General features: G+C 30.4%; 1 protein-coding gene across 1 annotated transcript; it reads left to right on the plus strand.

Annotated features, from left to right (window-relative positions):
* The first annotated feature begins 93 nt into the window (after positions 1-93).
* Positions 94-8,990, plus strand: LOC111034828 (centrosomal protein of 131 kDa). The gene is given in 16 exon segments (XM_022316217.1): positions 94-388; positions 3,238-3,366; positions 3,444-3,558; positions 4,619-5,469; positions 5,571-5,661; positions 5,815-5,893; positions 6,002-6,112; positions 6,167-6,395; positions 6,468-6,662; positions 6,729-6,934; positions 7,285-7,489; positions 7,785-7,984; positions 8,189-8,360; positions 8,429-8,604; positions 8,672-8,754; positions 8,757-8,990. Coding segments are annotated over 16 exon segments (2,976 nt in total). The 5' UTR covers positions 94-310; the 3' UTR covers positions 8,813-8,990.
* The last annotated feature ends 5,726 nt before the right edge of the window (positions 8,991-14,716 follow it).

Below are 14,716 nucleotides of genomic sequence, written 5' to 3' on the forward strand. Positions count from 1 at the left end.
ACACACACACACACACCACCACTGCTATTAAGTGCTCTGTGTTACGTTGCCCGGCAACCGTTTTGTTGTAGGTGTTGTGTGGACGAGATTCGAGTTGCAGGTATAATATCATGGTAGGCCTCAATTTTATTCGGAGTTCTCTGCACGCGAACAATAGTCGTGTGTCGCGACATCCACGAAAATCGTATTTTCGTCGATATAATGTCATATTATATTCTATAAGCTATCATGAATTAATTTGCGGGCACGGTTATCGTGGTGGTTTGATGTTCAGGTTAAATAGTTTTCATTCATAACGAGTTTGGTCAAAATGTCCAAGTTCAAAAAGAATTCAAAGGCCAATAAGCACATCGTGACGTCCACGGGGCTATCGTTGCAAGGCTCTCAAGTACGTACACTGCAGTACAATACTATAATAATACATTCGTACGATATAATATTATAAATTGTAATGTAGTTAAATATTATTATGTTACATTAAAAAATATATATTTTACAGACGCGTTAAAGATTTATTAAATTGTTTATGCGCTTATAAATCTACGATTAGGTATTTATTTTAACGGATTAAGACATTTTGAATGTCTATGCACATGTTACTATCGAGCACCATAAATACAATATTAACAGAAAACAAATAATACCTCAGCGATTGTAAATATTAAACTATGAGAGTACGGGCTAATATTATATAAAAAAATGTCCGAGGCGTTAATATAAAGACGTAATTAGATTTATAGAAGATTGAGTTACCGAATTAACGCTACGGAACGGAAAGTTAATTAACAGTTATGGAAGTTAAAACTTAAAATGTAACTAGAACGACATAACAGGTAAGTTAATACCATTAGACAGCGACACTCAAAAATCGTAATACCATAACTTATAAGTTATAAGTGCCCGTCTACATTTGGACAACGATATAAATCTAAGATTCGTGACCAAGTACGCGGGTGCAATCACGAAGAGACAATATAATAACTGAATCAAAACCGCTGAAATTCGAAAACTCTTGTTGCACTAGCTCAAATTGGAGGAGTCACCGCTGATAGTTCGAGGATCCCATAAATAATAGTATATATATGAGATAGGCTTCGGACAAAAACAAGAACAGTGAGGCAGGTTCACAATTTATTTAAATATTGGATTGCAAAGAGTTTTTTGCTCGACGAGGTCGCTGTCTGTCCTTTCATGACTACCCATTTATAATATTTTATATTTTACATACCTAACTACAGTATATTATATTGTCTTCAAAATGCTTGTAATTTTATTATTTTTCTATTTCGGTAACACCATAACAGTAACAGACGAATACCACACATCATAATATAGTCTTTTGTCTGCTTTTTTCTAGTACCTACCTATATATATTATTGCAATACACGCACCCTATGGTTTTATTAGCCCACGCGTGACATATAAAAAAGAATAAGTATTTCTTTGTATTTATTCAAACGTGTGTTCAGCCAAGGAAACGAACCTATCCGGCTAATAATAAATACAATTTAATCAATACATATATCGCGGTGGACAGGCAAAGACGTATTATTATAATAGTCTATTATTGTCATGGCGGTAAACAAAATTGAAAATATTACGTTTAACACAAAAAATAGCACAAAAGTACAATATTGTGTATTGAATTTCATTCTCAGAAAAAAGATGTAAAGTATTTTTCAATCATTTTTGTTAGTATTTTTGATATCTGTCCAAAAAGATATACTCAAAACACCTCAGAGGCCATTCGTTTGTTCCATATTAATAGGCCGTTATCGTAATATTAAATGATTAGGTATGTAATAAATATTTTATGTGATTGAAAATATTGTATCGGATATCAAGTTTAATTTATTCAATTTCACAACTATACAATATTTGACTCGTAACACAACGCATAGTCATACATTGTCCATTATCACCAATGCGAGAAGAAATAACCATCCTTCAACAATGCAAAACGTACTCGGAGACCAAGACACTCACCTAGCCTACGATTTTTTCAGCACCATCGGTGTCGATACCAAAGTTTAAAAATAATATGAAATATTGTCAATACAAAAATTCGAACCAATTTGTTGGAATTTTTGGTATAAGGTAGACGATTTCAATATATTTAAGACTATAGCGTATCCGTCAAATATTTGTGTATGACAATTAATAAAAAAAATAAAGTACATATTGTGTAATTAATATTGATAATATAATATTTTAAAAATATGTACACAATAATTAGTAGTGATACTACACTGTATTTCTGTATACAGTACCTAAAGCGTGTAGACCTACTATATACCTATTACAAGTAAACGACTATAAATAATAATAACATTCATTTAAGATTTTTAACCGCATACACTTATACATAAACCATGTTTAAAAGCGCAGGTATATTGTGGTAAGATTTAACTATACTGAAACCATGACATTTTCACATCCACAAACTTTTCTATTCGTCAGAGTTGTTGATTTATAAATTATTTCCTCTATCCTGTCATATTATTATTAAATCGTCTATGCGTGTACCTACTTTGCTAGTCACGCGATGTCTTGAATCTGAATGAATATTAATTTATGCAACAACCATTTATGTAAGTGTGCAAATGGATTTTTCACTAGCAATTGTGCATTTGTGCGTATTTATATACAATTATGTCAATATGAAACTTTGTATTCCTACAGCTACTTAACATTATTGTGGATATGTATATTAAATGGATTTTGTCATTTAAATATTTAATAATCATTACTATTCACTAGAGTATAATTAACACCATAAAAATATAATATATTAATGAATTATGATTTATAGCAAGTATAATACAATATTGCATATAGTATTTAGTATATTAAACCTACTTAATTATATATTATGTTATATATCATATTATATTATTTATGTACATGAACATGTTCAGTTCGGCTCATTAACTTCTTAAATAATAAATTAAAATAAAATAAAATATTTTACTGATGACGAGTAAAAACGTCGGTACAATACTTTTAATTCTTGATTTGTGTTTTTGTTTTGGGTATAATATTTTCTTAAAATAATGTTTATTGTTTTTTTTAACATTATACGTATAAATATGTATTAATATATTATTATATGTATTACTCAATATAATTAAAAACTTATAATTTAAAGTTTGTCATTATAAAATAATATATCGTTATCTGCAATGTCTATATTATATTTTAAATTTTAAATTTTAATCTATATGGTATTTTTTCCAGATTAATCTCTCAACACGTTTATCGAATTTGAACATATCAAATCCTTTGCATTATTTGTATAATGAAAACGTTGATACGCCGTCCCGTGGAAGACCTATGTCTGCACTGACATTGAGTGCTACATATCAGGTTTAATGATTAGATAAAAAGCATGATATTTTAAATCATTCCAAATCAATATCATTCGTTAATTTAATTTTTTTTAGGAATCACCACGTAAGTCGAGACTAGTTAAACGTCCACAGTCTGCAGATACAATAAATAAGATTACCAAAAGCCGACACATTTCATTTGATTTCAATGATCAACAGATTGACACGGGTAAATATAGAAAATCTGAATATACATAGGCAATAAAAAAATTTAGCTTATCAAAATATTTTTAGTACTAGCTTTTAATGCAATGTACAACAGTTTGTCCAACAGTTTTTAGTGATGCTTAGTGCATTAGTCTCTTATTATTTTTAACTGAATAACCGTGATATTACTTAAAACGAAATGCAATCAGACTTTAAGATGATTATGTGACAAATTAAATTAATTCACAGTAGAAAATATGATTTAAATCCTACTATGAGTCTATTACTATTACGTATGTATTCAAAAAATACAAATACAATTATTTTATTTATCATCGTCAAATTGTTTAAACTCATTTTATTTTATTATATTTTCAAAACCAATAATAATAATAATAATGAACATTCTAGCCTATAAGTTATAATACTATCATAACTGTAAAATCTAGATTTATCACGCGATTCAGCGTGACTATTTGTGTATGTTTTAAAATCTTTGCAATTTATACATATACATTGGCAAACGTTTCTATATGTTCATATACAATACACACGCCACAATGTTATGAAATAGTGTACACGTCTTTCGCATAACAATATGCTCTTATAATAAATGTTAATTATTCAAGTACCAGCATGTTGTACCACTCATTAATAATTATTCATCAATCACAACTGCCAATAAAAATGTATAAAAAATAAGCATTGTCTTCAGACATCGCGAATGAGTAATGAACAATTTTATTTGGACTTTGATGTGCAATAACATAATTAGTTACAACAATAATTAATACAAATTGATACTTGCAGGGATTTTTAATTAGGTATTAGCGTTTGTAATTAACTGTGGTTGTGCTCATTAGGGAGCATACACTAATACCACTACTGGCCAAATACTCAGCCCTTAAATACTTTTAGTATTACTAACCTTTTTACTTAAATAATCGTCTTGAATGCAACTCATATTGGAAGAAAACTGATAACATTTTGAGATTCTCTGTATACATATATGGCCATCACAAGAGCTTAAAACCAAAATCACAGATTTAAAGTTTTCATTGCAATATAAACCCATATCTCAGGTATTGGAAATCGTGTAGATCATCGGCCGGAGAGTGCGTTTGATGAATCGGACGGGGCCGAACTGTCGTCGTCGAGTGACGGTCATTTGACGCCCGTCCCCCCGAACGACGGTACCGGTAATGACGATGGAGAACCGTCCCTCGAACCGGGATTGACTTCTAAGCCACCTATACCACCCGGAAGTGGAGACGGACGCTTACCAGAAACATTCGGCCGGGTGGCCAATGGATCTACGACGTTTGACGATGCGGTGGAACTGAAATTCCAGCGCTGGTTCCCGAATTCGGTACCTGTCCTAGCTCCTGTACCGACTCCCGGCACAGACGTATACGTAGAAAACGTGGCCAGTGGAGGTGTCAGTGACGGGCGGACGGTGACGTACGCAAAGAGCGGCCGCGGTCATCTGGACGAGGAAAACCTTTACTCGAACCTGAGTGCAGCCATAGGTGGTGCGAGCGACAGATTCGGAGGGTCCGTTTCCGTGGATCTATCGGGGGCACTCCGGGGTAGCGAAGCGGAAGGTGACCGAAGCCGAACGCGGTCCATCGTAAAGCCCAAGACGAAGCTGGCAAAGAAGAAGATCGCACCGGTGGTGCCGGCGACGGTCAGCCACAGGGCAAAAAATGTAAGGGACACTCTCAAATCGAATAAGCCGGTCGCGGCCACGGCTGTCCAACCGGTCGTCGAAGCGATGCCGCCACGGATCGAGCAACAGCCGGAAGTGAGGAGGGACCGTCCGAAGAACGCAGAACGTTCACCGGTCCAAGATTACGTGAGGGAAGATGTGGTCTCGTGGATGTCCAGTCACTTGCAAAGATCGTCCACACCCGAGTTCAACGGAGATACACTCGTGAGTATCCCCGGTGATCGGTATCCGCATCATAGTTAGTTATTTTTGGAAATCGTCGATACGTCTATTTAGTAATCGTTTATCTTAATTTATGTTTAAAGGACACGTTTTGCGAAGAAAAACAGAAGACGTCAACGTACGACGAGATTGTCAACATTCTTAAAGAACTCGAGTCCGAAAATAACGATCTCGGTAGTTAGTTTGTAGAATTTGCTTACCTCAAACTTTTTTTGTTATCGTCATTCTATCACGTATTATAAAACTTAATTATTACACTTAAATTAATATATTTTATAACATTATTTTTATATTTGTTGTATAATTATATATACTGATTTATTGTAGAAATGAATGTCAGGAAAAGTGGTGTTACAGATAATAATAAACATCAAACATTAGTACCAGAATCCTCGTCTAGTTCAAAGTTAATATCACTTGGAAATCATTATAAATTTTTGTTTTTTTTTCGTGAATCCAATTATATACTTCTCAAATTATGTTTTTATTTTTGTTTTTAATGGATTTTTCAAAGGGCATTATGGTCATTTCTGGACGAGGTAGAAAAAAGTTCAAATCAACCAACTGCTCCCAAATCACCAAAACAAAAATCGCCAGTAAAATTGCCAAATACACCACCACCGTCGTAAGTTTATTTTCTGATCGCCTAATGTGTTATATAGACTATTTTTATGTTTAGACCAGGTAAAAAAGTTGTGGACGTAAAAAAAGGAAATCTCCAACAAGTTATGGATCTTGACAAAGCAGAGTTGGCTCAGAAAGTAGCCATGCTTCAAATACAACTGTCAGAAAAAGAAGATATAACTGAAAAATTAAAAATTACCATATCTGAACTACAGGCGGAGCATGCTAAAACTAAATCTGAATATGAATCCACTGTCACGAGACACCAAAAATTCATCGATAAAGTAAATAATAATAAAATATTATGTAATAATTTTGTTTATTAGATTATATTTAAAAATATATTATTCAATTAGTTATTGAACGAGAAAAAACAACTTAGTGAGAGTTGTTCTTTGACTGTAAAGGAACTTACAAAAAAAATGAATGACGCACTATCGAGCCAAGAAGAGAGACACAAAGTTGAATTGAAAAAAGCTATCGACAAACAGACAGCATCCGAGAAAATAAAAAAAGACCGATGGGTTGATCTAAAGACAAAAAAAATTAAAGTGAATATATATTTTACTATTTATTTATGCACTACCACTTAAATGTTACAATTGTTATGTGTACAGGAGATGACGATTAAAGGCATTGAACCTGAACTTAATAGGATGTCCTTAGCGTACCAAGAAGAATTATCAGAACTTAGAAGAATTCATCAATCACAAATTGAAGAGATTGAAGCAACATGGCACAGGAGAATGGCAACCATGAGGGATAAAATGGATGCAGAACGAGAACAAGCAATTGTGACTGAAAGAGAAAATTCAAGAAATCGGTACCTAAATTTTTATTTTTTACATTATAATTCACTAGGAACCTTTTTATAATTTTTCATATACTTTTGTCTCTATTGATCATATTATCTTATAAGTGTACATAATATCATAAATCAACGGGGCTTAGTCAATAATTAAAAATGAAATAAAAATGTTATTAACAGTTATTTAATGAAGACATTTTGTATTAATTAGTTAGGAAAAATTACATTTTTTGAAGTAAACTAGATAAAATAGCAGTTTGAAATTTATTTGAAAGACAACATAAATTTTTTTGATTTCTGATGACCACCTATATAGTGAAATAGTTTAATTGAAAATTTATTAATAAGCTAATACTTATAACTAGCTTGGAAATGGAAATTGCTGAACTTGAAAAGAGTTATCAAGATCAACGGAAACGACTATTAGGCGAAATTCACGGGGAAAGATTACGTCAAGAAAGAGAAAATGACGTGACACTAATGGAAAAGCAAAAAGCCCTTGAACAAAAGTTTGAGAAATTGGTACTAGAGATCCAAGAGAAGATTAATAAAAAGGAGCAAGAGTTTCAGGTAGGTTACGTTACGTTAATAATTTTATGATCATAATTAATAATTTAAAACCAAAATCAAGGTATTGTTTTTACTTTTTAATAATTTTAAAAAACAAAACGATAGGTATTTTAGTGGCATTTGTTTTAGCTTACCTTTTTCAACGAAGAGTAGTGTTGATAAAATTATATTGAATTATGTATCAATCGTATAAAAATTGTAGTTGTAAACAGAGAACGTTTATCAAAATCAAAATAAATCCAATATTTATGTATGAAATGTAAAATATTTTATTGACTACATTATGTACTTTCAGAACGAGTTGAAGTCTATTCGAGAAACTTGTGAAACGGAAAAGACAAAATGGATACAACATCAAACGGCTGTGCTAGCAGACAAGGAAAGTAACATAAAAGAAATGTGCAAAAAAGAGAGGGACAAGCATATTGAATTAGTTGTTCAAAAATTGGAAAACGAAGCTTCTGAAAGAGAAAAAAGTTCAGAAATGAAAATTAAGTAATAATATTTTATACAATTAATCAAATTATTGTTGGGTCATTTAATTTACATTTCATCAAATGTAAACGCGTTTAAAATAATTGAATATCGTATAATAATACTATATAATTTATTGCAGTTATTAAGTGTCATCGTAACACCCTTAATTCAATGCGTACAAGTAGATTTGATAACAAAATGTGATTAATTGTGTGATTGTAGACGAATAAAATCTGAGTACGAAGCTGACATTCAAGAGCTAGAAAATACCATATCTGGTCATCGTATGAAATTAAACGAAGCTCGTACCAAAGCACAGGAGCAAGAAGATAAAATAGCTGATCTCACTAGTGAATTGAATAAGTGTAACGTTGAACAATCACGATTACAAGAGGTATGCATATATTATAAATTATGCTAAATGTTAAAACGAAAATGGTCCACATTCTAATACTTTTACAGTTGGTTAACAAACTGAAAAATGAGCTTGCTGAAAAAGAAAATACAATAAAAAACGAGGCTGTCACTAAGATCGGAATATTACAGACGGAATTAATTCAATCAAAATTAAGTTTTGAAACTAAAATAAAAACTATCGAAAACGAAAAAGAAAGAGAAATAAATCACGTTTACGTCCGGTATTAGCAGTATACGTTTTCAGTAAAATACATTTAAAATTTGCTCATTCGTTCGTCATTGTTTTAGGGTAAAAGAAGCAATTAAACGAAAAGACGAAACAATTCAGACTTTACAAAGTGAACGAAATGCTGCCTTAGATCAGTGCAGTAATATGGAGAGACTCTTGGAACGGCAGAGAAAAGAACTTTTGAAGCTCAAATAATTTAATTATTGCCAAGGATATATTATCTAACATTAAACGAATTCTTAATTTTTTTTCTCAATAGCTAAGCAAATCGGTTTTGGAAAATTTAAAATAATATTTTTCAATTAGAATTCTTTGTTATAGTAGATTGTAATAATATAATATTGTAATTTGTAATCTATTTAATCAATACAAATGTTGTTGTCATCACATTTAAAAATACTAGTTTTTTCATTATTCATACTCGTATTATAGAGTCGTATACTAATAAACTGTTGGTACTTTTTTTGGTTATCAGGGTAATTTAGTTTATACGGTATTTTCAGTTAAAGTTTATAATTTTATTTTGTTCTTAGTAATATTTATTTCTAATTTCTAAACATAAACATTTGCATATTGCTATTATATTTAAAAATTAATTTTTAAAATTTACTTTAAATTTAAATATAGTTAAATTTAATATATTGCGGGTACATAATAGGTATATCTATATAGGTAAATATTATTATATCAGGTTAAATTGAATAATTAGTCATGGTGAGTATAATAATAAAGGATGAGCTTATTTGGATTTCGAGTTCAGTAGAAGTCGATTTACAAGAGACATCGGGCCAGAACGGTCCTATGAAATCTTTAAATTTGTCTTGCATCGATATGCCATAAATCATAATATTAAATTATTATTTATTGTGTAATCGAGAACGCCTTTAACAAATATAGGTGGATGTAAAATGTTTCTTGGTGTATTGTTGGTAATGTTTAGTTGCCCCTGATTAAAAGTTTTTGTTGAGCCGTCGATCTAGTCGATATCGTAGTAATCAAAGGAATTAGGAACAGAGAACGAAGAAAAGGGACGTTTCATTCCACTATAATTCTATTATTTTTGATTATTATGATTCTTTGTAGTGACGGCTTTATCGTATATAATTCTGATTTGGGGTTCCTGTGTCAATGCGTATTTGAGGAGTAGATAATATCCAGGTCGTACTATTGCTAAAATACTGATCTTTCAGGAGAAGTGATTTTCTGTAGCTCAGCATTGACAATAAAAACAAATAATTTTTATAAATAAACAAATCATTTTGCAGATAAGGTATTTTTTTTCAATTATTTAAAATATGTTATTTCTATTTAAAAAGATTCAAATGTGTTCAATATTCTAGGATTATATTTTTAATTTAATTTCAAATGTAATTACAATTTTTGAATTAAATTTTTTGTCCGTTTTGGATTACTATTTTACTCCCCAATACATACAACACGGATAATATTACATTTTGGCATCACATAAGAAATGTGCGTTTTTTAATAATCTACAGAAATAGTTAGTTTTGGTATATCTATAATGCTTGATGCCTATTCTTTCAAAATAGGAAAAAGTACGTTTTGATTATCTAAAGATCATTCGTATGCATGGAAAAGGTTCGTTTTGCATTAAGCAGCAATTTTGAATAGTAGATATGATCAGGAAAATAATATGTTTTGATCTATTCCGATGACGTGAATCGATTCATCGATGTTTTTCTCCAAAAGAAACGATAAATAACTCGATAGTACTCATGGGCTATGGACTATGGTAATGGTATATTGGTATATATGGTTTTTGATTTCTACCCCAAATATTAAGATTGATGCAATACGTATTATGATAATTATTGAAATTTAGTAGGTAATATTAAGTAATTAATTATTTATTAAGTTATGTAAATCTATTTGACGGAGTTTTTGTCAGAACTTTGGGTAGGTCGAGCTTTAGCAGAGAAAACTAGGTACCTACTTAACTTGTCGGTTGGTGTACACACGTTGCAGAATTTTTCGGTTCGGACTAGAGGTATAACAGCCTAACCTAACCAAACCGGAAGTCGGATGCGCACCATCAGACTGTCTGCTCGGAAATATCTATTTATTTTAAGAAAAAAAAACGAGACTTCGGCACTGTCCTGAGTCAATTTGTCCGGTGTTAATGATCTAATATAATAAAATAATAAAATAATAAAATATTACTAAGTAATAATAATTATGATACTTTTTGATTAATAAAATAATAAAATATGATCGCATGATGTTGAGGACGTGCTATTAAAAGGTTTATTAACACCACTTCTATCAACGGTAATCAACATCCCATCATTAGATTTAATCTAAACAAAATATATTCATCGAGTGTGGAGTAAATAATTATTATTCGTCAGTAACCTGTAAACCGTTACAATTTTTTACCTGAACTTGAACTTTTTTATTTCTCGAATCAATTTCTTTTCTGCTCAACCATTGGACAATTCTAGTCAATTAATATAGTCAATTTCTTACTCAAAGCTATTACCTTTGGACCGGAAATTGGACTTTCCGGATGTTTCGTCTTGCATCAATTTACCATCAAAGGGATTTTGCAATTCGTAAGTAACCTATAACCTACGCGGTATGTACTTGACTGTTGTAATTGAAATTACACGTTATTGTTTCGCGCTTATTATTATTTTCTTTTATACATAAAACACTTTTAATAATACTTTTTACCGGGAATAATTATTGTAGTTGACCATTCGTTATATTATTTTAAGTCCTTCACTTAGAATTTGTACCAATCCGAAACATTTTAAAAACCTATATGCACGCGGGGAGTTCTCAGCGGGAGGGTATTCGAATCTTCAGCTTCCTTTTCGTGTTTAGAAAATACACAGAGAATAGGTTCGTTACTGTGGAAAAAAAAATCGTATGAGTACACTCTTCGCTTTTGGCCCTTTTATTCTTCATGTATGTCACCGGAGGCCATTTTGCGCTGTTAGGTAATAATGTTTCATTGTGACCACATGGCGCGTCTATCAAACACTCGAAAATGAGTTGATGAACTGTCGTCGGGACGACGTTAAAGGCCGGCTATTTCAAAATGGATAATAAATAAAATTCCACTTGCAGGAGGCTGCATAATCATTTAAGTGCGGTGCTAAAGCATAAAACTGATGTACAATAGCTGTGTGTATTAAATGTATTATGTTATGTAGAACTGTAATGACTAATGAGTACATGATGTATATCCGGGTAGGTTAGGTTACATTCGTCACAATACTTACGCGGTTTCAATGTTACTGGTTGATATGTACGATAGGTTCATATCATAAACAATTTTTCATCTTATAAAATATTATCCAGCCATGTAGGTATTATTTTCTTACGTTTATTTATACTAATATACGTTTTAATTTTTGGCAAATTAAATAAAATAATTTAAAAGTTACATTCTGTATTTTTTGAAATTATGACCAGATCAATTTAATATAATGTTCATCTCTGCAGAATTTAATTTATTTTTGATGCAATTCTTATCATCATATTGTTGTAGTTGATATGAACCAGTAATTATTTATGATAAATGTTAGGGGGCAGATAAAAACTGCACTTACAACATACTGTGTAAACCATTTGAACAAATAAAAAGTGTTATCAACTTGGATTTGCTAGAGCCAGATGACAGTAGTTTTTTTAAAAACAATTTCCTGATGACTTTTTTTATTTTTACATATTTTAATCGACACTTTTTAATCATTTAATTGCTTGTTTGTAACTATTATACATATTATTATAACTTAAAAGTATATTTCTGATAGAATGTCAATACTCATCTAATATTATAATATGAATCATACAGCGCTATCTACGCGGTATTTATTGGTTTGGGCATCTAGTCATTATAAAAACCAAGTTAAGCTATGATGATAATATTATAAAAATATAACAAAACTATAAGAGATAAGAATATAGAATAACAGATTTAAAGGGGTCCTTGGAAAGTGATTATATTCATGTAACGCGGTCATTGTAAAATGTAAAACGAAAAACAGTAATAAAGTGTTTGTATTTTAATTGCGTGTGTTTTGTTTTATTAGTATAAGTACTTCAGAATCAAGCAGTCTTGGTATAAGAAAGTTTTTGCCCAATTTTCTGACAAAAAAGTAGTTTTTGATGATTTTTAATATATTACAAAGTCGCTGACATTTTTATGGAGTACCAATTATAACATAATATTATAACATTATAACGATAAACAATAATACAACCATAACTTCACTAATTTGTGAATTTATGGTATCTAGAGTATAAGGTATCACTTGTTGATAAAAACAATTAACTTAAACTAGTTTAGAAGTCAGTTGGTTAGTTAAACGTAAAGTCAGCGTACAGAATGTTCAGTTATCATAGTTATTATACTGAATACTAAAAATCAATACATTTAACTTTAAATGTTTAAACAAATAATACGAAGAAAACATTAATTAAGTTACTTAAGAATACACTTGCTTACTAAAAAGTTTAATTATTGATAAGGAGTTAAATCATTTTTTTAAATTGGAATCTGAATCAGACATAGAGATACCACCTTGTAAGTGTGCAGCTTTCATTTTTTTTTTTATTTATAACTAAATATTTTGTTAAAGATGAATTACATGCATAAGTACCAATCATTTTATTTCATACTAGCCATACATATTTTTATTTATAAATTATTAAATAAAGTAATATTTTTTCGTTTATATTCTATTTAATTATTTATCTGTATTGACTAAAAATTTTTTTTGATTTTTTGGTGTAAAATAAAGTATATACTATTTAAAGTTTTAGTAGCCTTGTTTCAATCCTTGCTAGAATATTACATCAAAATGACGTGTTATACATTTTTAGCTAGAAAATTATTTTCATATTTACGTGATTTTGCCAACATCTGAACTTCTTTATATTTTGAAATAGCTATAGTAAAAACTAATGAGAAACTTATATTCAATCTTAAAGTTTTTGAACCCAGCGAAAACAATTTAGCGTTATTTATGAAAAAAAACTAAAACATTAACTAAAATAACCTAACTTATATGATATTAATATTATATTATGTAATGTTTTTATTGTAAATTTGTATTCTTACGAACTTTAATTAAAATGTGGATTATCTACATACTTAATTCGAGATACTGATAGGTTAATCAAATATTAATCAAAAAATAATAATAATGATAAAAAACATGCTAACATTACAACAAAATATGTATTTACAGTCTTAATTCGGAATATTATTAAGTTAATAAAAAAAACATGCTTTTTAATCAAATCCAATAAGGAAACAAACCCACACGATGATCAATCACCTTGTCATTGCTTGTTTATTTCAATGGCGATGGGGGAAAAAAAACTATTTAATAATATCCCAGTGGGGTAGAAGAAACTAAAGGGGTAACGATACCATGTTTCAGTAATCCTATTAACGATTCACACGTAAACCGCGAATACAATAAGCACACTACAAACACGTGTTCACTGTTCCTCGTATATAGAAAAATAAGAACTATGTTACAAATTGAATTTAAAACCAATTAATAAACGGCATAATATTTCCGTTTAACAATTATTCGTGTTGTACAATGCAATGAATTGCGTTGGTCTTAATCATTATTTATTACGACTCCAGAGTTTCACAGACAAGAGAAAATCGAACCGAAAGAAAAAAAAGAAAAGAAACTGACAGAAATAAACAGAAGGACGCAGAAAGGGAGAGAAATTTGTGATCCAACGTACAAACGAAATATTACAATATTGCCTATTGCTGGGGTTGACATTTGCAGAAGGGTCTAACAAGAGAGGCTCAACGTTCAAATGGGATCCGGAAGGAAACAGGAAGGAAAGAATAAAGAACCTGCGCTCCCTTTTGCCAGCTTTCACTACCCAATAGTAAAAATGTATAAACAAGAAATTGAACGAAAAAAACCATTCCAAAAAACTTATCACTTTTATATTTTTTTTCAAATTTAATGCATAATAATGAAAAACAAAAATACCAGTCTTAACACTATTTACCAAGTACAATAATTAAAACTACTTGTATAAATTCATGTTACAAAACGTAACTCAATTTTTGCAACCCTAGCTGTTTGTATTTCATA

Source organism: Myzus persicae, unplaced genomic scaffold (genome assembly GCF_001856785.1).
Source record: "Myzus persicae strain clone G006 unplaced genomic scaffold, MPER_G0061.0, whole genome shotgun sequence".
NCBI lineage: Eukaryota > Metazoa > Arthropoda > Insecta > Hemiptera > Aphididae > Myzus > Myzus persicae.